Source organism: Periplaneta americana, chromosome 12, assembly GCF_040183065.1.
Source record: "Periplaneta americana isolate PAMFEO1 chromosome 12, P.americana_PAMFEO1_priV1, whole genome shotgun sequence".
NCBI classification, from domain to species: domain Eukaryota; kingdom Metazoa; phylum Arthropoda; class Insecta; order Blattodea; family Blattidae; genus Periplaneta; species Periplaneta americana.
Window position 1 is genome coordinate 25,028,692 of NC_091128.1, and position 24,011 is coordinate 25,052,702.

At 34.1% G+C, this 24,011-nt stretch overlaps 1 protein-coding gene across 1 annotated transcript in view; it reads right to left on the reverse strand.

The window, feature by feature from the left end:
• The window catches only part of LOC138710217 (protein O-mannosyl-transferase TMTC1-like), a 1,461,941-nt gene that overhangs the window by 460,630 nt on the left and 977,300 nt on the right, over positions 1–24,011 (reverse strand). The window contains exon 7 of the mRNA XM_069840877.1: positions 13,494–13,683. Coding sequence (XP_069696978.1) covers positions 13,494–13,683 — 190 coding nt within the window. The remainder of the gene's footprint in view (positions 1–13,493; positions 13,684–24,011) is intronic.

The window sequence follows — 24,011 nt, forward strand, 5'->3', positions numbered from 1 at the left end:
ACGCCTTGTCAAGGGCACCCACGCCAAAGTAAACCTTGCATGCCTCACAGAACTTTGTTCCAGGCACAATGGTGTATTTAACTTGCTTTGGTCCAATGTAATATCCACATACATAGCAGAAAGAGTCTGCCTGTAATTTGCACTTCCGCCCTGTAGACATGGTGTCAAGAACTACTAAACACAAAGAACCACACGGCTGCAAAGATAACGAACCTACTATCGTGACTGAGCATCACCAGCAGGTATTTATATAAAAGAGCTATGTTGCTACCTAGCGGATATCGACGTAAATACTTACATGTACATATTACTAAACCAGTATTCTCAGAAATAAAATATCCCGATATAATCCAAAATATTGACACTACGACAAAACTATTATCGGACTCATGTCCAGCGTGTCGAAATCTGTAAGTAATGATCAAAAAACAATGATAAGCAAAATCCTGTTTGCGCGGAAAATCATGCGTTTCTCTCCCTTAATGTATGATATACTATTAACTTGCCCTTATTAAAAACATCAATAGTGACAAGAATGGTACTAGTTCGTCGCTGCAGGTTCTAACAAGCGTGAAATACACCAATAAGATCGACATTACTGGAGTCTTGCGGTATTATTAAGGTAATAAAATCTTACTGCTTTTACATCTTGGTGTTAACGTCATAATTAAACTGGTGTTTGGTTTCGTAATATTATAGCAGGTACTTCCTTGCTTTACTGCATGCTGGCGTCATAATATATTGAGTGGTTGGGAATTCCGAGTGAGAACTGTGCCATAGAATTCGTTGGAAAGTTTGACAGATTGTAACAATTGAGTTCTATTGTGTATTTTGGTAATGGAGAAATTCTGGTGCACATATATATAATTTGCAGTTCAGATTTTGTTATGTGTGGATAGTTTATAGTCAAAGATTGATTTTCTGAAGCCCAGTGCAGCAAATGTGAATATTGTGTATTTCTTAAGCCGCAAATCGTAAATAATATTTCAAAGGCGAGAATTTGGACAATACGTTTTTGTGTATAATTAAAAGCCTGGAAATTGTTTTGTTTGGCTTTTGGGGGCTTACTAAACGTTTCTCACACTTGTTATGAGGCAGGATACCAAATATCACTTAAGGGGAAGTGCTATTGAGTTTTCATTTTTAATATAGTGCCAAACATCTACAGTTTCTTGAGGAACACTGTAGTAAAGATTTCATTGCGATATCTTTATTCTAAGTTAAAAGTTCAGTTTACCCCATAGAAGAGGTTTGTACATTCGGAATGCATATTAGAAAATTTAAAGTGATTTTACAGCAAATCAGAGTGCTTATATTTTAACTTACGAAAAAAATATGTAACTCCTGAATGGTTGAACTTAGATTAATGGACCTTTCGACACATATTTACAGCAGATCTGTGAATGAAATGATAAATTCATTTACACATATAATTATTATTAAGAAACCTTTTTTATGGAGGGCAGTGAAGTTGGAAATCAAAATATAAAATTTGTAAGCAATTATTTTTCATTAATGAGACATATTGACCAGAACAAAAAAACAATACACCAATTAATTAAAGGGAGTTTTACCTTCATTTTAAACTTTTATGAATTTGATTATTTTTATGTGAGGTCCAGAAAAAAGCTTACTAAAAACAGAAATTATTTTAAAATAAAATATGAAGTGCTTTGTGTGGAGTTTGGAATTGTATGGGGCAGAAACGTGGACTTTATGTTTCATTGTACGGAGTAGGGTCTCGAAGGTTACACTTCAGTCTGAGGCTTATTGTGCTTACTACTCCTATTCTGTGAATGATTGAGTAGTTTTATCCTTCAAATGTGCAGAAATTTGATCCGAAGAAATGTAACATTTCAAAATATATTTACAGAATGAAAAGTTATATTTGTTCAGATCACATGTAATGTTTTTATCTGGCCATGAAGCATTACATCTGTCAGTAAATCTTGATGATATTAAAACAATTAACAATATATCTAGTGTCTCATGTTTTAAGCGATATATTTAATCTTAAGGAGCATACTTTTTATTAAATTGTTAAAATCTGCCAGTTGGTTCATGAAGTTTAAATTATCTGATTTAAATGATAAGGTCAATCATTTTATTTAATATTTTTTAGCTATAATTGAATCTCTTTTTCCATTAATATTACCTAAAACTGTAGAGGTACATGGATAAGAAGTGGTATACTGATGACCTTCGTAAATTGAAACAAATATGTCTGTTTTATTATGATATATACTTGTGTCATGGATTGTTAGAATATAAAAATAAACCTAGTTGAAGAAAGGATATAGCACTAATTTAAGTCCTATTAAAATTGACTATTACTCTAAAGTAATTAATCATTCGGGGAACAAAACAAAAACAATTTGATCAATTGCTTCACAATTTATTAATAAGGATAATAATACTATGAATCCAGAATTACGTGCTGAAAATGGTAATCGATTTTTTATTACTAGTGTTGAAGAAGTTGATAATAACATAACATATAACGGGGTAGTAACAATGATAATAGTGTGGAGTGTTTACTTAGTAATTTAACTAAACCTGTTACTACAGTTTCATTTAGGCATGTTGCTGTTACAGTCTGCTATATTAAAACTTAGCCATAGTGTGCCTTGATGAGTATAATATAAATTGTAGAATTTTGAAAATCGCCTCAGCATTTATTTGTGAAATATTAACTAATATTTTAATCAATTCATTGATGATAATAATTTTCTTGATGCTTTCAAATATTCAAAAGTTATTCATATTTCGGAAAGAGGAAATAAATCCTTTCTGCGTAATTATAGACCTTTAAGCATAATTCCAATTGTGTCCAAGGTTTTTGAGGTTATACTCAATAAACAAATTTATAACTATGTTGAAGGTAATAGTTTATTTTCTGAGTTAATACGGTTTTAAAACTTCTAAAATTACCTTAGATGCTCTCTCTTGTTTTATTCAACGTTGTTATGATGACCTGAATGATGGTCTGCCAGTAGCTGGATATTTTTTTGATTTAACCAAAACCCTTGACACGGTTGATTATGATATACTTCTGCAAAAACTAAGGTTCAATGGTTGTAATTATAATACAGTTGTATCAAACTTCATTCTTCATATTTGATAAATAGACATCATGATGTGTTTGTAAATGGTAATTTGTCTACATTTAAATTACTGAAGCATGGTGTGCCTCAGGGTTCGTTACCAGGTGCTCTGTTATTCTTGATTATATTAATGATCTCAATGCCTGTATTCGAGATAAACGCTTGGAGACAAATATGTTTGCAGATGAGTTAGCCATATATGTTACTTTACATGAAGATAATAAACTAATGGATGATGTATTAATATGCATTGGAACATGGTATAATAGTAATGATCTTGCTAGTAAAACTGAAAACGTAAAATTTAGTTTTAATCATGGCTCTTGTGTAACTAAAAAATCTGCTGAAGTTACTGAGCAGTCATCTGGAATGTAACTTGGTTTGGCAACCTCATGTTAATATTGTTGCTAGTAAAATATGTAAAGAACTATTTATGTTGAAGGTACTCAGGAGTAATATTTCTATACAATCTTTAATAACAGTTTATTTTAGACATATATAATTTATGGGACTATTTTCTGGCGTAACCTTATTTATTACCTTACAAATTCTCTTTTGCAGAAGAGAGCAATTATATTAATTTATGGGATGTCTAACAGAACTCATTTTAAACCACTCTTTATCAGATCTGGCACTCTTACTGTGCTTCTATCTATGTGTTGGCCTGTCTCCTGTATGTCAGGCATAATATTGACAATTTTTCTGTGAATTCGAGCATACATGGTTATTCTAACCTTAACAATTTAAATGTGTACATAGTAAATGTAACTACAGTTCGACTCAAAACAGTTTCCAGTATATGTCAATTAAATTATTTAAAAGTCTAAAGAATGGCATGAGAAGTCTTCCGAATCTAACTTCAGGAGAAGGATCAGGACTGTTTTATCACATGTGCCTCTTTACAAAATTAATGAATTTATGACAATTTGGTAATGTATACTATCTGACGATGCCACACATATGGTATGTGAACGACATGATCCATTCACCCACCCACCCTCCCACCCACCCATCCACCCATCCGCCTACCTGCCTACCTACATACCTACCTACCTATCAACCTACCTATGTATCTATATATCTGTCTGTCTATCTATTCGTCGGCCTATCCGTCTGTCTGTCTGTATATCTATCTATCTGTCTGCCTGCCTGCCTATCTGTCTGTCTATCCGTCCGTTTATCCATCTATCCGTCTATCCATCTACCTATCCGTATATCCATCTGTACATTTATCTATCCGTCTGTCTGTCTGTCTGGCTATCTTTCTGTCCGTCCGTCTGTCCGCCCTCCAGGCTGCGTGCCTGCCTATCTAATTGAAATTAAGTGAATAGTTTTCCCAAAATACGTTAACAAATGTTTCATATAAATCAAATGTATCTTCAAAAGGAAACAAAAGCGAGCAAAATTGTATAAAACTGTTTGTTTGAAATACCTCAAAGATTAACCCCTTGAAATTAATTATATTACTTACTGTTCAGCCTGTATACACATATCAGAAACATGATTCTTTTACTTGCACAAAATTTACGACAGGGAAGACGTATGGATTTATTTCCGTCCCGTCGGAAGTCAGACTATATTTGATTGGTTTTTGAAGTTCGTTGTCCTTTGTCGGCTTTAAACCCGCACACGACACATCCAGCTATTAATATAAGTACCGCATTAATTACCGAGTACTTCTCTTAAACATATATTACCTGGAGAAAAACACAAATACTGAAAATAAAGTATTAAATATTACCGTACTATATCTTATCCAACTGCTAGATTCATATCCACTTGATATAACAGAACGTTACTTGCCTGATAAATAACACCTTTGGGAGTGCTGAATCTGCTGTAACTGTGACAGTATTATTATATGGTGAGGCAGTAAGGGATCTGCAAAGTTACTTTCCAACAACAAAAGTTTACACGTTGTTATAAAACGAATTTAATGAACAATTATGTTAGGTCATAATAATTTGATTGTTGACCAATTTGTATTCCATTAGTTGTAGATAATTTTGGCAATGAAGACATAGCAGATTAAATTGTGAAATAAGATTATAAATATATTAAGTGGTAGGGAAATCTTAAATGCAACATTTTGAGGAATTAAATTTTCAAAGATTACAACAAAATTAAGATTTTGGCATAAGAACTGTGTAATGATAATATGGATGTCAATGAAAGGCGTAGTTAAAATAAAAACTTAAACAAATGCAGCTAAAGTGTCGACGTTATAGCACTAAAGACTTCAAATTGAAATTTTGTAGCAGAATTATGCTGACTAACTTTCCTTTATCCTAATGACACCAGTACTTCTTAATGACAAGCATTATAGCGTGACATGATGTACAGTTCCAGAAAAAAAGATTGCGTCCCTGAATTTTCTGTTCCAGAAAAAAGATGGCGTTCCTGAATTGCCTATTCCAGATTCAATACATTGGGCATGCTCGGAGGTCCAAAGCTGTTTTACAAGCGTGATCGCTTTGGTGGTTATTAAAATTCATTTTACTTCGATTGTTGTTGTCACTCAAAAGGCATTTGAATAGATGCGATGAAAATTGATCTATTCTCAATAGTAGACGAATGTTTATAAGCGTGCAGTAAAATATAGCATTGGTAAAGGAAATTAACCTGTAGGATTAAGTAAAAAGTCCTCTTTCCCAACAGTATCCGAACGCTGAACTTCGAATTCTGCAAGCAAGCATGCTAGCACAGATCTATCGAAATATTGCGATGAGTTATTTTCATAATCGGGGTTATATTACCCTGCAAAAGCGACTTGACTTTGTAGATCAGGAAGTGCGCTGCAAATGACCAGGTGTCTTATTTGTGTTACATTACGATGACGTCACAGCGTTGTTGCACACGTTTTCCGTGTCGGAAATTCGTTTTGCGGGGTAGTACTGTATCGTTTTGGTTTATGTAATGACTCGCAGGCATTTATTTTATCTTATTTTAAGTATTTCCAGCCAGACTCGCCCCTGTACGTTTTGAACAATATACAAAATCGAGCTCATGTTCTCCTCACCCAGGCTGTGTCCCATTTCAATATATTATTATTTGGACATAGTTTAAGTTTGCTTTTTTGGATCTTGTACAACGTAGGGTAAACATTGGTAATTTCGTGATAATTTCATGAAAAATAATTTAAAATGCAAATGTGTAAATATATCCATATTCCAATTTTTTCATCTAAAAGACGATAACTTGCTCTACAAATCTGGAGACATAAAAGATTGGATACGTTCTTGAATATGTGCCCAAAACCACTTTTACAACTTAAGCTGAAAGGTTGGTTATTTCGTGATAACCTTGGTAATTTCGTGATATTGCATTGATAATTTCGTGAGAGGTAGAAGAATTGTGGAAAAATTCATTAAAGTCAAATGAAATTCTCATTTATTGTTACAAGACTTCAAACATAGTAATTCCGTCTAATATTCATAGCAAGAAAACATGGAAATACATATCAACACATAATAAGAATGAAATCAAAGTAAAAATTGAAATTGAAAAGGGATCTTCTTTGCCCTTAAAGGGTGAACACTTTTATTACGGACTTTACTATAGTCTATATTACTAGGGTAACTCCAAAAGTACACTGGTGGCCATAATTCTGGAAACTTTTTGTTTTTGTACTGAATTATTATAACACGTGTATTTATTCACAGATTTATACGGTTTAAAATATTCCTCGTGACTGATTCATCAATTATGGAGTTATAATAAAGGTATTATATTAAATTATTAATATTTTAACAATAAATAGTCATTATGTGGGGAATTATGTTTTTGTCGTTTAAGATCTGAATATTAATTTCTGATTTCATTATAATTTTCCATTATTTACTGTAACAAAAATTGGTCCATTTTTTATTTTAAGATTATTTTTGATCATTAGGAGCATTGTTGAGCACTTTTTCATAAAATATGGACATTATTAGTGTTTTTCTATCATTAGTCTGACAAGATTTCGTTCGGTTAATACCTGATTGCTTTACCACAAACTTTATTGATAATAATTTTATCACAATGGTTCCACGAAAGGATTGGACACCTTCTAAACGAAGTAGGGCAGTCACACTTTGAGAAGAAGGCTACACATTCAAGGAAATTGCAAGGAAGCTTGGTAATGGTGCTACAGTGTGTGGCGTCCAGAAGGTATGACAGGGGTTGAAATCCACAAAATCTTGTAAAACAGCACCTAGAACTGGTAGAAAACCTAAAGTAAGCCCAAAATATGTGAGACAGATTTCTCGATTAGCATTGAAAGATCGAAGGAAATCTTCTAAAGAGATACAGGAAGTTCTACACAACAGTGAACGTATTATTTCTGCGAGAACTCTTCGAAGGAAGTTATCTGACAATGAATTGAAAGCAAGAGCACTCAGATAAAAGCCACTTCTCAACAAAAGACAACGAGAAAATCGTGTAAATTGGTGCAAAAATCATCAATCATGGACCAGTGATGACTATGCGAAAGTGATATGGAGCGATGAAATAAAGGTTTTCTACATTTGGAAGTGACGGAATCAAATATGTTCGTCGACGAAATGGAGAAGCTTTGAATCCCGAGTGCCTCATCGCAACCATGAAACATCCTGTTGCTGTCATGATCTGGGGATGCATGTCCAGCAATAGAGTAGGAAGACTTCAGTTTTTTCAAGGGAACTTGAACGCGGAAAAATACAAAAAAAAAGATAATATGAAAGTGAAATTGAGACTATCCATTGCCAACTTACACCCAAATTGTGATGACTTTGTATTTCAACAGGATGGTGCTCCATACCATACTGCCAAGAGTGTTATGCATTCGTTTCAACAGAAAAACATCAAGGTGTTAAAGTGGTCTGGGAATAGTCCTGACCTTAATCCAATTGAAAACTTGTGGTCAAGGTTTGGTGTCTAAAAAAAATTGCAGCATCAAAACTGAATTCATTGATGTCATTATCCACAGCTGGTTTCGGATCATCAGCAAGGAAGAACTGCAACGTCTAGTGGACTCAGTGCCCCCCATAATTGATGCTGTCATTAAAAATAAAGGTTATCTCACAAAGTACGAACTGTTTACAGCGTGAATGAAAAAATAACATGAAATTGTTTCTAAGTGTTAATGTATAAATATATGTTTTCTCATACATATTATGATATAAAGTCATGTATTTTCTATAAAAAATAGAATAGACAATATTTGTTTGACGAGTTCAGTCACGAATAACATTATAAATTGTATTCATGTGTGAATAAAAACAGATGTTATGACAATTCAGTACAAGCGCAAAAAGTTGCCAGAATTATGGCCACCAGTGTAATGCATAACGTTTGTTTAAAAATTATATTTTTATCCTACAGCTTTGCTATTTTCACAAAATGTAGATGCATCCTTAAGGTACAAAATGTCACTTTTCCACATAATCCCTGTCCCTTTCAACTGCCTTACGTAACCTAGGAACGAAGGTCTGTAGACCAGCACGGTAAAAGTCTGGACCAACACATCTGAGCCACTCTTTAGCAGCGTGCAAAAGGGAGTCATCTTCTAACCTCGTTCCGCGAAGGGATCCTTCACTTTACCAAAGAGATGGTAATCGCACGGTGCCAGTTCAGGACTGTAAGTCGGATGTTTCGGTGTTGTCTACCCGAATTTTCTGATCTGGTCCGTAGTCTTGTGACTGACATATGGCTGTGCGTTGTTGTGCAATAGCACAACTTCCTGCTTCTCCCGATGTCGTCGAACACGACTCAGTCGAACTTGAAGTTTCTTGAGAGTTGCAACATACCCGTCAGAATTAATGGTGGTTCCGTGTGGCATGATGTCCACAAGCAAGAGTCCTTCTGAATCGAAAAACACAGTAGCCATAACGTTTCCTGCCGAAGGTGTACTTTTGAATTTCTATTTCTTTGGTGAATTTGCATGATGCCACTCCATTGTCTGCCTCTGTCTCCGGTCCAAAATGGTGGAGCCATGTTCCATCGTCTGTCACAATTCTTGCAAGTCATCTAGTATTTATCATTGACACTTAGCATGATAACAAATCAAACAGAAGCTACACTGAACCCATTGCGTCTCCGTTTTTTTTTTTGTTATCACATCTTGTCTTCAGATTGCTAAAATTCCTATTGTAATACATTTTATACTTTTTTAAAAATTGTAACACTTAATGCTCAACAAAATTTCGCCTCAAACAGCTAAGATTTCTATCAGTAAAGCTAAGCCTATATGGCGAATACAGATGTATCTAAAATTCCAAAAACATTTCCTAAAATTTCATGAAGATACAATAAATCTTTGTACCAAATATCATATGCTTACCTTTAGTAATAAGCCTGTAATGTAATTACAAACATCCACAAAATGTGTATGACTGAGAAGTCGACGCAAACTTGCTCTCTCCAAACATAAAAACTCACTGAAGCAACTACAATAGTCATACAAAGCTTAGCTGTATGTTCATGGAAACTAGACAACATATGCAATCCCTTGGCGGAAATTTGGATCTCGTAACATCATTGGTTAGTTCACAAAAGAGCAAAGAAAAAGTATCACGAAATAACCACTGCCACGAAATTACCAATGTATACCCTATATCAGATAATATAATGATGAAAGAAGAGACAATATAAATAGCCATTATAATTCAAAAAGAAAGAAGTTCAGTTCACTCACTTTTCGTAGTAGTTCTGAAATAAATTCCTGTCTTGTTTAACATACTGTGGTTTCGGTGAGAACAAGGCTGATGGAAATGAAATTATTGCAATGACGTGTAGAAATTTAATCTCGAACTGTGCTGAAGTTTATGTGCAAGACAGCGGTTTGAACTAGCATCAAGTTTCGACCAACTATAACCTACTTCGCACTCTGTAAGAGACAGATTCTAAACTAATTTAATGACGACAGAATAGGTGTGTCCCGGTCAAAGTAAGAAGATATTAATCAACACTTCCCTCACTCATGTACTGAAATTAACAATGGTTATGTAATGCTCGTTTGTAAGTTTCTCCTGAAGACTAAATATCAAGAAAAAATAAATATACTATTTCAAGGATACCTGTATATGTGTTAACTAACTTTACCGGCATCTGGCGTTGTCAAGGCATGGATGAAACATACTATGATCTGAGATTGCGGTCGAATGCCTTTTCAGTTCCCGCTTGGGTGGTTTACGTAGTGTTTGTGGTTTTTTCCTAATTATAAGGCAAATGTCAGGTAATCCCTTCCTCTAACCCAACCCATTAAATTCCATTTCGCTAGCACAAATTCAAACGAAACCAAACAGCCTCTTACATGATACTAAGTCGATTAAAATACATTTTAGTAAAGTCTGGAAATAATGCAATATATAAAATAAATTTTAAATTCCGCAAAAGTGAAATAGTGAATATATCTGATTGTATATATCCTCAAGAGAACTAAGGAGAACTGAAGATAATAATGAAAACAATTACTTATTCCTCACTAAGGAAAATGGAGCACACGTGAATTAATTAGACTACTACTAATGGGTCTCAAGAATTCCAGAATGCGGAGTTGCAAAGATTCACTTAAATTGCGAACAAAAAGAAAATAAAGTAGGCCTACTATGAACACTTTTAAGATGGAAGAACCACGATTTCTTGACAAAAAGACATGCCATACATCTAAATCCTGAATATGCAAGAAAGCAAGTACGTAGGATCATAAAATTACTACCTGTATTGAAAACAAAATAGGAATTTTCTTGAATATGAGGAGCATAAAAATTATAAAACAAGCAAGAAAGATAACTACAGTAATTTTACGCAAAACAAGACGCGAAATCAGATCGCTCAACGGAAATTAATTGCGGAAGATTGAATGAAAAGAAAGAGGAAAAATATACAGATTATGGTTATTTAAAAACATACACGCGCTGTACTGGCCACATAGTTCTTACACCTCTACTTATAAATCGCCTCTATGTTTTAAACATTTACTTTTTATCCTATAACAGGTGACTTATTACGTATCTTGAATGACACATATGTTTGTGTATTCGTACGTCTGAATTGTTTTATATGAAAGACTTCATACCTTGTTTTTGGGAAAGTCAATGACTTAATTTCAATGAGGCAGACGGGCGGATGGACGTACGGACGGACGGACAGACGGAGGGAAGAACGGAAGAACAGACAGACAGACAGACAGACATACAGATAGACAGATAGACGGACAGACGGACAGATGGACAGACGGATAGACAGGCAGGCAGACGGACGGACAGACTGATAGATCATTCATATCGCTCACATAACATCACTCTAGCACTCTCAGAAAGATTACATACTCGTATTCATGGATCATTCCACAAAATTGTAAGACATTTTATTAATTAACTCACTGAGACCATAAGGGGCCTTGGGCCTTATAATTGTTTGGATGATGATGATGATGATGATGGTGGTGATGGTGGTGGTGGTGGTGATGATGATGATTTATTAACACAATAAAAAAGTAAAAAGAGAAAAAGAAAAATATGTTACAGTAATTGCGAATGTTTTATATTTTCACCCTAAACAATAAATTTAGGTTTATTTTTTAAAATAAGGAGCATTAGCAAATTGAATGTCACGTATATTTAAGGGGAAGGACCTACATGAAATCTCTATTCTCAGATTATTTTAAGTAGAGCCTCTGCTTCCCTAACATAGTTTAATATCAATGTATGAAGCCTTTAAATATAACATTTTCACTTTTGCCCATTATGGTACAGTCACAGACATAAAAAATGCAAAATATCCACACTTGTAAAGAGATATATCAGCTCTCAAGAGTATCATAGCATCACAAATCTTGCATTAAATGGAAGTTAAAAGAATGATAATTAATTTTTTTAATGAATTTCAGAAATTTTTATTTCTATTTTTATTTTGCCTTTTTCTAAACAGAAAGAAAAATAGCACGTCTTTCCTTTTAAGAATATGTATGATAAGACTTTCTTGTGTTAAATTCTAACGTACCTTGTTTACAGGTTTCGACCTATTTATGGGTCAGAACAGTGTTAAAAGTTGTGTAATCAAGATGTATTATTCTTTAATTTACGATTTGGCAATTTCCTCTTACAGAATTGTTTGTGTGTAGTGTGAGAATATGCCCTGAAAATGTTATTAAATTACCTATTATTGTCTGTGATATTGCATATTAAATGTTGAAAAATGTAAAATAAACAAACTTCGGATATTGAAGGGGAATGAACGCAGCCGCTATTTAAAAATGGCGTAGACGAAATTATTTTCTTCCTAACGACCTTAAAATTACGCTCAAATGAAATCAATAGTATGAAGTATTTTCAGGCTAAAAATATAAACAAATTTTAATTTTGACACGTATCAACGTGCTCATAATTTGTGTGTACGTTTTGTAAGCAATGTTCGTAAATATGATCATATTACCCCATCCCTGGAAGCAATAGGTTGGCTTAAACTAGATAAGAAAAGAAATTTACATTCACTTCTCTTTCTCTTCGAAATCTTGAACTCTTCTATTCCTTCGTATCTGTCGTCTCGCTTCACTTACCTTTCTTCCCACCACAATCTGAACACACGCTCTCGCCATGAAACAATACTAACAATACCATCCCATCGCACCTCCTCATACTCATCCTCTTTCACAATAGCCCTGCCAAGACTCTGGAATTCGTTACCTGCTAGCATCAGGGACTGTCGAAATAAAATTCAATTCAAACGCAAACTTACTAGGCACATGGTCAGTAATTGAGACTCGTTCAGACATGGTTTCTTGTAAATAGTTCTTTTAATCTACCACAAAATATCTCAATATCCGGTAATTTCATCACTATAGAATTTTGTTATTCTAGGTTTAATTTGTAATTTAGTAAATACAAAAATATTCTTTGTTCTTAACTTCTATGATAAAATGTCTAGCTTTCATTAATCAGGTATTCTTGTCGCACTTTAATTTTTATTGTAATTGTAATTGTAAATTTAATATTAATTGTAATTTTATTGTTCATGTTATAGTTGTAATCCCCTGGTAGAGGGGCAGAGAAGGCCTGACGGCCTTATCTCTACCAGGTTAAATAAATAAATCTAATCTAATCTAATCTAATCTAATCTAATCTAATCTATTTGGTCATTCTTGTAGTCCTTCCCCTTAACTGTTTTCTCGTTATAGATTCTTGGACTGAAGTTGCTAATGGAGTATAGAGGCGGATAAGAATGGCAAATGAGTATAGAAGTAGACAGAATGAATGAAAAAGGAGGTGATAATGATGACGGTGCCGAAAGTTACCCAGCATTTGGATAAAGTCTCAACCAGGCAACTTGTACCAACGAAGATTCGATCTCGGGCCCGCTAGTCTGACACGCTGACCACCACTGCAAGGTAGTGGACACATAGTGAAAAATAAGAATGTTTTCTTTTACCTCAAAGTCGGAGATGCCTCTGTACGCGATGATGACGCAGCAGCCGAAGAAGAGGCAAGTGGCGATGTTGCGGGAGTCGACGAGCGTGGTGACGAGGGGCACGGAGCCCATCTGCCAGTCGTGACTCAGCGTGGCGGGGCACAGCAACAGCCAACAGTTGAACGCAGCCAGATAGCAGAACGTGAGGAACCTGGGGGACAGCACAGAACAGTAATCATCTTATCATAGAGCTTATGAGTTCTAACTATTCAGAATTTCCAGAACCAATTGCGCATGATAATAGAATAGGCCTATGTAAGATGAAAATTGTCTTTATATTTGTTTATATTTGTTAGAAACGTGTATCTCTTCAACGCGCGGTGACGTCAATGAACGTTAGCATTACACTAAGAACGGGCGCTCGTATATGGCAAATTGCAAACTTTGATTACATACTCAATTTAGTACAAAAGATGTGTTGTAGCTAGCAAGTTGATATCAGTGTCAGGAATGCGCAGTAGGTACTACTCATTTCCAATCTAATTAGTGTTGCTGTTCTTAAAGGACGCTGGGCTGTACAAATCGTATCAAAAGACGAAAAAAGGATTTTCAGTTTTAAGGGAAGAAGTTGAACTAGCGCTTAAGGAAATCAGAATGGGAAAACAACAGGAGTTGATGGAATCCCCATTGAATTAGTGAAATGCTTGGGCGTAGCCTCAAGATTTTACGGAGACAGTGTTGCTTCCAATACCGAAGAAAATAATGCCCAGAAATGAAACGAGTTCAGGACTATCAGCCTAATATCGAACTCGACGAATATTCTATTGCGAATACTAAATCGAAGTTTATATTCTAAGATGAAAGAACAGTTGGAAAAAGAGCAGTTTGGCTTCAGGAAAGGAAAAGGTACGAGAGATGAAATTAGACTGCTATGAACAATCGGCGGAAGATATCTGGAGACGAATAAAGAAGTACATGTAGTATTTGTAACCTAGAAAATACTTTTGACACAGTGGATTTGAATAAAGTGATCGGTATCCTAAGGAAAATAGGTGTCGATTGGAAAAAGAAAAGGCAGTTCAGTAATCTTTATATGAAACGAGTCAAACTCAGGATAGGAGAAGAATTGTCGGAAGGAAGTGAGATTGGGAGAGAATTATGTCAAGAATGCCCTTTATCACCAACACTCTTCAACATCTACTTCGAGAATTTAGAGAAGAATTGTTTTCAGAACATGGGAGGAGTGAGAGTAGGAGGAAGAAGAATATAGTGCGTGAGATTTGCTGATATGACGTTGTTGGCAGAAGAGGAGATACTAAGAGATATGCTACTGGAGCTAAATGACAGCTGTGAGCAGTATGGGATGAAGATAAATACAAATAAAACGAAGACCATGGTCATAGGAAGAAAAATAAAGACGATAAACTTGTGAATTCTAAATGAGGCAGTAGAGCAAGTGGACAATTTCAAATGGGCTACTTCGAGTGTATTATAAGCAGTAACATGAGGTGTTGCCAGGAAGTCAAAAGGAGGATAGCAATGTACAAGGAAACTTTTAATAGAAAAGAAGCATCTTATGCGGACCTGTGGAAAAATAACTAAGGAAAAGAATAGTGAAGTGCTTTGTATGGATTGTGGCATCATATGGGACAAGGACATTACGGCGAAGTAAAGAGAAACGAATAGAAGCATTTGAAATGTAGATATGGGGAAGAATGGAACGTGTGAAATGCACAGACCGAATAAGAATTTGTTGGAAAGCGTGGATGCAGAAAGAATGATACTGAAACTGATCAGGAAGAGGAAAAGGAATTGGTTGTGTCACTGGCTGAGAAGAAACTGCCTACTGAAGAATGCACTGGAAGGAATGGTGAATGGGAGAAGAGTTCGGGGCAGAAGAATATATCAGGTGATAGACGACATTAAGGTATATCGATCATATGAGAAGACAAAGAGGAAGGCAGAAAATAGGAACGACTGGAAAAAACTGGGTTTGCAACGAAAGACCTGCCCTTGGGCAGAACACTGAATGATGATGATAACAAAAGTAGGAAATAAATCTGAGAAATAGAGCTCTAATTCAAAATATAATTAGGCAAATAGAACTAAGTGCATGGAGAGGAATAGTTAGGAGAAGGAAACGAGACGTGAGAGCTGAAGGAGAGAGAGAGAGAGATGCAAGAATGAGAGAGAATGAGAAATACTTTATAAACGAGGAAGGAGACGATGGAAGAGATACAGTTGGAAGAAAGGGATAAACGTCAAATACCAACAAGGCAAGCATCAAGGAAGGGAAAAAGGTGTAACAAGAAAACGAGGAAAACCAGTTGAAAGAAGTGGCATTATAGGACAGGTTAAATTAAAATTGAAGTTGAAATTAGCGAGTCTTGTAGCCCTAGAACTACGATCTCAGACTTCCCCAATGTAAGCCTACACAACGTAGAGGTTATCTAAACTGCAGGAACGATTACGATGTTGATGGTTAGTAGAAGAATGATGAAATATTGACAATGAAAACGGAATCATTCAGTAAAAAACTGATTCACACTACATATCACTTTGACAAACTACGATTTGAACGCCAGTTATCAACGTACGTATATCACTATTTATTCTGTGAATGTCCACACACCACAATGCTCAGCAAGGTTCTAATCTATCCAGTTATATTAGGTGAGATACAAACTTAATCAATGTCAGATAAACAGGAAACTCATTAGTAAGTACATATCTGATGTTTTAATTTTTATGCAGACAAACATAATATACTGCTAAGGTACCGTCTTTGGTTACAAATGCAACAAAACTTTAATTAACCTGCCATATATCGTGATTTGTTTGCATTCAACCAGTCTTGATCAAAATAAATGACAGCGTGGAGTACGCATAACATTTTAAAATTCTGAAAGTTAACACAAAAGCGGGACGTTGAATGCGTAAATGAATGAAATATCTAAAAGTTTAACATAATAAATACATATGCATGATTTTAGCTTCATGTTTTTGATTTACATAAATGAATAATTTAGTATATAGTCAACTTTCACACTCTGTCGTTTTTGAAGAACGGACATTGAAATATGCACATTATTATCTCTTCACTTTCAGAGCAATTTACATGTACCAAAAAAATTCATTTTATTTTTTTTAGCTGTAAGCAGTCATAATAATAAAACACTTTTGTCCATGATTAAATTTCGATGTTAAGAAATGTGAACAACTACATGGAAGATAGTCCAGTAGTACGGGGGTAAAGCGTTGTTCCCTAGACCAAATAGTTGAGGGTTCAAAGCCGGCTGGGTTAGATAGGCTTTTCAGGAAGAAAAAGTCAGGAGACGTATTTTAAGTCGTATATCCAGTGTCGGAGTTTTCGGGCACGATAAGAATCTCCAATCCTAAATTAGAGCCTCTGGACTAAATTAGAATATCGACACTAGTGCTCGTCGCCATTATCCTCATGAAAATAAAATCAAACTCTCTACCCACTTGTGTCAGAGACTGTACTAGTGAAAATAATAGAGCATGGTACGCTTCCAACTCATTTAAAGATTTTATTCCTTACTAGCTGGAGTCAATAAGTAACTAAATTGGTACCATAGCAATGCTAGATAACTGACAAATGAACAGTTCTTCATCATTACCTTCTATAATAAAAAAGTTACCTATATTTTTTTATTTCAGCTTATTACTCTGTATTTAGGAAGTAATCTTTAAAATTCTTATATTTACGTAAAATATATTAAATGTTACACACTCTCCAATTTTTAGCATTATAGAGATATGAAACAACAAATTAAAAACTTCGTTTATAAGTGTTCCACTAATTACTCTTTATACAACTTGATTACACACCTTTTAACACTTTATCACCTCGAAAAATTATTATATGACTTTCTTGTGTTAAATTCTATCGTACCTGGTTTACGTGCTTCGACTTATTATTAGTCTTCTTCAGAACTGTTCGTTGCTGGTCTTGGCGCCTCTTGTTTTGTTTCCTTTGGGGGTGTGTTTGTTTAGTGTAATGTGGAGTCAAATTGTGTATGTGTTCTGAAATTGATTTGTGTGTTGAGAATTTCATTGGGGTGCGTTTTTGTGTGCCTGTATATTTCATATTTTTCCAGTGTGTTTAGTTTCTATATTTTTAGTTGAATGTGTAGTATTTCTGTGTCTGTGTTGATGTCTCTGTAGGTGTGGTTAGCATTTGTCATGTGCTCTGCATATGTAGAGGTGTTTTTTTTTAATTTTGTTATGGCTATGATGTATTCTTTGTAACGTGTTTGAAATGATCTGCCTGTCTATCCTATGTAGAAATTGTTGCAAGTGTTACATTCGCGTATGTATACGCCTGTTGGTTGTATTTGTTTGTTTGTGTTGTTTATGTGTTGAGATGTTTTTGTAGAGTGTTATTTGTTCTGTATGCGATGTTGTAATTTAATTTCTTGAATGAGGTCGCAATCTTGTATATCTTTTTGTTTTCGTAAGTTAGTGTGATGAATTTTTTTGTGTTTTTGTGCTTGTGTTGTATTCTTGTGTTTTTTGTGATTATGTTTTGTCTTACATATTATGTTGTCTATTATGTTGGGGTTGTATCCGTTTTCTTTTGCTATGTATTTGATTGTGTTTAGTTATTCTTTGTTATCATGTTGGTTCATTGGTATGTTGGGTAGCCTGTGCACCATTGTTCGGAATACGTAGATGACATACTAATACTATACAAAGGAAACAAAAGACAAATCCAAAACCTGCATCAACACATAAACAAAATACACTCAAAGCTACACTACACATTAGAAATTGAAAACAACAAATTCATAAATTTTCTAGACATCACAATAACAAAAGTCGACAACAAACACACATTCAAAGTATACAGAAAACCCACAAGAAAAAAAAACAACAACACACATACACAACACATCCAACCACCCAACACAACACTAACAAGCTGCATTCCGAACAATGGTGAACAGACTACTCAACATACCAATAAACCAACATGAGTCGTAATCAAATACATAGGACAAGAAAACGGATACAACCCCAACATAATATACAACATAATTATGTAATACAAAACATAATCATAAAAAACACAAGACTAGAACACTAGTACAACAACACAAAAAATACAGCACATTAACATACGAAAACAAAAACACAAACAAGATTGCAACCTCATTCAAGAAATTAAATTGCAACATCGTATACACAACAAATAACACTCTACAAACACATCTCAACACACAAACAACACAAACAAACAAATACAATCACACAGGCGTATACAAACTCAAATGTAACACCTGCAACAACTTCTACATAGGACAGACAGGCAGATCATTTCAAATAAGTTACAAAGAACACATCATAGCCATAACAAAATTAGGGGAGAGTCGGTAGTATCGGACATCGGGTAGTATCGGACAGTGCGTTTCTTTCATCTACAACCATATGGTAGTACCAGAAAGACATGGTTACGTTTCTCTATGCTACATCACAGAAACGTAACCATGTCAATCAGGTACTATCATCGTGTGGTAGATGAAAGAAACTCACTGTCCGATATTACCCGATATCCGATAATACCCGACTCTCCCCTACAAAACATCTCCACATATGCAGGACACTTCACAAACGCTAACTTACAGAGACATCAACACAGACATGGAAATATTACACATCCAACCAAAAAGCCAGAAACTAAACACATTAGAACAATATGAAATATACAGACACACAAAAACACACCCCAGTGAAATTCTCAACACACAACTCAATTTCAGAACACACACACTCTTTGATTCCACATTACACTACACAAACACACCCTCACAGGAAACAAAACAAGAGGCGCCAAGACCAGCAACGACCAGTTCTGATGAAGACCAATAATAGATCGAAACATGTAAACCAGGTACGATAGAATTTAACACAATTTAATACATATTTCGAAATTATTCTTTATAGCGTTGTATATTTAGAAATGCTCTTTAGTGTATCAGCGTTTTTATGTGTACGCACCAATGCATACACAAACTCATATACACATATACATACTCATAAGAAAATGTATGCGCAAGCATGAAAAAATATATATACATGCATATTTACAGGACGTATCTGAATACTCATTACATTATTATAAATATTGTAAACGGGACAAAATATAGTAGATACAGGTATGATTACAAATCCATGTCCCGAAACACATTATACGTTTGCTGCAGGATTGAAAATTTATGGCCCTATGGGACTGTATATGAGGAATATGTGACGGAACTCACTTGGATCGGAGGAAGAAATGGTGGTACGAATTGTGGAAGACAGAATAAATTCGAGATATATATTATCAGATAATTTTTAGAGTGTAGCACTGTAAAGAAATCGACGTTTGTTGGTGGTCATTCCCAGCTACTCATGAACCATATTATAATGCAATGATGAAAACAAGAGTAACACAAGAATCTGATGACTTTACATGGCAATATGAGATGAAACATACTTACTTCCCACAAGAAAACTTTGCGTCTAAGGACAAGGGTTCTTATTCAATTCTGGATGTAGTCTATCCCCTTAATACTTTAGGAGGAGTTTGAGAAAGAATATTGTTACCTTTTTTTATTCACAACTGAAGAGGTGGATTCCAGACGGACATAAGTCCAAATGACAAGTAATGAGAAAATTGACAAAATCTGATAAAATAAATTTGACGCCCTTAGATCCGTTTGGAAAAACATATGCAGACACTAAGACAAAACAAACCACAGTCTGTTAATGAGATACTCCACTAAAAATGACAACTTTTTATTTTAACCATTTCTTCATCCAAATTTTGAGAACATGTTTACTATGCAAAGGACTAAAAATATCCAAATTTTAACTCCCAAATGTTTTTGCCTTTTAATTTTTTATTTTTAGTAAGATTTTCAAACCCACGTTTTTAGTAGAAAATCTCAATCTTTAAGCTTCTTTTTTTGTTACATTCACAAGATAAGGACAAACATTTTTATGTATTCATTTTATGAAACAATATCTCCTTTGTTCCCTTTAAAAAATTATTTTGAAATTTTGAATATGTTTTTCCTATAATGATTGATGCAAAAAATATTAACAAAATAAACTAGCAGCATTTCTTAAAAAATGAATGTATATAAACATGCAACAAAACCATAAATACTTGCAGTAAAAATTTCATCCACATTGATTAATATTTGGCATAAAAACCTTGGTCTTGAATCAAGACTGACAAACTTAGAAAAAAATGGATATGGAAGTAAAATTAATATTTACCTAATAACTTCAGGGAATTAACTTTAGAACAAAAGATTACTAGGTTTCCAATCAGAAATTTGTAAAATATATTTTTTGGCAAAAAAAAATAATACTGACAGCTCTTTAAATGCCACATCCCCTTATAACTTTAATTTCAAAACTTTTTTTTTTATATTTGTAATCAGAATTGAACTAATACCATTTGGATTATGAAAATATACATTCTAAAGACATGAAATAACCAATAACATTTTCTTGGAAAATTTTCATGACTTTCAGTGGAGTCTCCCTTTAAGTAAATTTACACAGTTATATATAGTTTGAAAAGATAAATTAAAACGTGAATAAAGCAAGTTAAAATCTTAAAAAAGGACATAGGACATTTTGAAATCCACCTGTCCAATTATTTATTTATTTATTTAAATGAGAGGAGAAAGTGACATTCCCTTTCTCTCTTATACCGAATTTTGCACACCTCTACTCCCTCTTACTTATCTGTCCGATTCCACAGTCTTTCTCGGTATCATAACTTAAATACCCGGTCACAATATGACAACACGCTAGAAATACCACTCCACACATCATCTCTGTATTCTTCATCTTTCACTCTTGCTACTTCTCGTCACTGGAATTCTCTGCCGCCTGAAGTCAAGGGCTGCTGAACTTTAATTTCCTTTAAATGTAAATTAGAAAAATATCTTATGATGAGTTGCCAGACCTAACGCGTTGCAAATATTTAATGCAATGTGTTTCACTGTATTTATGTTTATTTTTTATTTATTTTTTTTTTCGTTTCTTATTTTTATTGTGTAATCATGTAAATCGTGTTTATTTATCACTTAACACCAATATGTATCCCACTGTGTTGTTTTTTATTATTAATCTATTTTTTATTGTGTACATTTTATTCAATTGTCGGTTTCTGGTTTAATTATGGTAATCCTACTTAATTACTTGTAATCTAATACTAGTATGGATACTAATGTGTAGGTTTTTATTTTTACTGTTTACATTTTTTATTGAATTATGGGCTTCTGTTTTCATGTAATTTGTACTAGATTCTAACAATATTAATATGTATTCCATTATGTTTATTTTTATTTTATGAGGTAAATTTTATGTAACTACCTCTTTTGATCTCATTATGTACCTAAATTGTATCAGTATGTAATTACTTAATTTCGATCCTGTTGTATGTTCAACTATGTAAGCAAGTTTTAATCCTGGTTGAGTGTAAGAGAAGGTCTTACGGCCTTAACTCTGCGAGGTTATATAAACCCATTATTATTATTATTATTATTATTATTATTATTATTATTATTAGTATTATTATTATTATTATAATTATTATTATTATATTTATTTATTTATTTATTTATTTATTTATTTATTTATTTATTTATTTATTTATTTATTTATTCAGTTACTTATCTATTTGTCTCTCTGTTTATCTATTTAATATATTTATTTACCGCGAAATTAAGGCACTCCATGTCATGGCTTAAATATTGAAAATTTATTTTTCTAGTAATACTGTATTTTAATAAATATGAATATTTGTAGTTTTGTAAATTTGGACTCATAAATACACATGTAAGGAAGTAAATTTATGATATGTGGAACCCCGTTTCAAAATGAGTTTCCCCCATAATAGTATTTCTGAAGTAAAAAAAGCCGAACTGCTCTGACCAACACTTTCATTTTAACATCATATTAAGACGGGAGAAAATATGTTTTTTTATCGTTGCAGGTTTGAGTTCGATCTTCATAGAAAGTAGAAAAAATGCTGTCAACATGTTACAATTTTTAAGAATGAAGGAAACACGTTTTGAAACGATGTTCCTCATACATTGTAAACAGATGGACAGCTACTTGTAAGTTAGATCTGCAATTTGGCGGAATGGTCACAAGAAATAAGGCAGAATTTGAAGTCTATTTCCAAACCTTGTAATTCGATTCATTCAAAAGTTTCGATTTCAGTAGTGCTATATTCCTTCTCTCTGCGTATCTTTGCCTTGCGCAATTCTTCATACTCGCAATATTACCGAACACACACACACACAAACTCACGCACACTCCCTTTAATCGCCCTCTATATTTATAATTAATGGGAGAATTGAAGTGAATTCGGGGCCACCGAGTGTGATAAGTGAAGAGATGAGAGAGTTAATTAAGGAAGAAATGAAGTTAGAGTTCATAAAAATTAACCAGGAATTAAAACTACAGTTACAGGATTTCAGTCAGACGATAACAAATTTGAAGACAAAATGGAAAACAACAACAACAAAAGAATTGAAGAAATACAACACTTAAATAGCCAATTGGAAAAGAAAATTAGTGATTTAGAAGATAGCCAGAGAAAAGAATTTGATAATTTTCGGTATAAACCAGGACGGAAGAGAGTATGGAGAGGAAACTTACAATGCAGTCAGAAGAGTGTGTTGGAAGTTTTTCAAGGTAATATAGATGACCATATAAAAAAAGTTTATAGAGTGGAGAAGGGAAAATTTTGGCCAATCTTGCTGAAATTTCAAAATTTAAGGACGAAAGATTTGATTATGAACAGAGTGAAATATACGAGGGGAATAAAATTGCGCTTTGAAAATGATCTTAGTTACGAAGTAAGAAGAAGAAGAAGAAGAAGAAGAAGAAGAAAACTCTTGTTACCGTATCTAAGAACAGCGAGAAGCAAAGGGCATGTTGCGATCGTGATTAAGGAGAAGTTGAAATTAATGATCAAGTTTACAATCTCGAATACTGTGAAAAAAATTGTGTAAAACCAGAGTTTTTGACCGAAATAGAGCAAAGTCAGGTGAAACAAAGTGCAGTCAAGTGGAGGTTCAAAGAACTGGAAAATATGCGTACGTCAAGGCACCACGCTAGGAAGAAAGAAAAAATGCAGACGATACAAAACTTCTCCAATGAAACGAGAGATGTACAATGTTGGTACCTGACCCCGACTTCGAGTAGGAAACAGCTGACTAGAATAAACCAAGGAGGAAGAGACAGATACAAAATATTCGGACGAAGGATTAGGGAAACACATGGAAGAGTCTGAGGTCAGGAGCGTAGACAATACTAAAGGAGGAAATGTAAGAGAAGACATGATAAGAACGTGCGAAGGAATGGAGCGACTACCAGATATTAGTGATTGTGAGGACAGAATAGATAGGGTTTTTGAGAGGTTATTAAATGGCGAAATCGAGGATAGAATAGTGAGGAGGATGGAATTAGCGAGAAAGAAGAGTGCTAAAAAGTGAGTGCAAG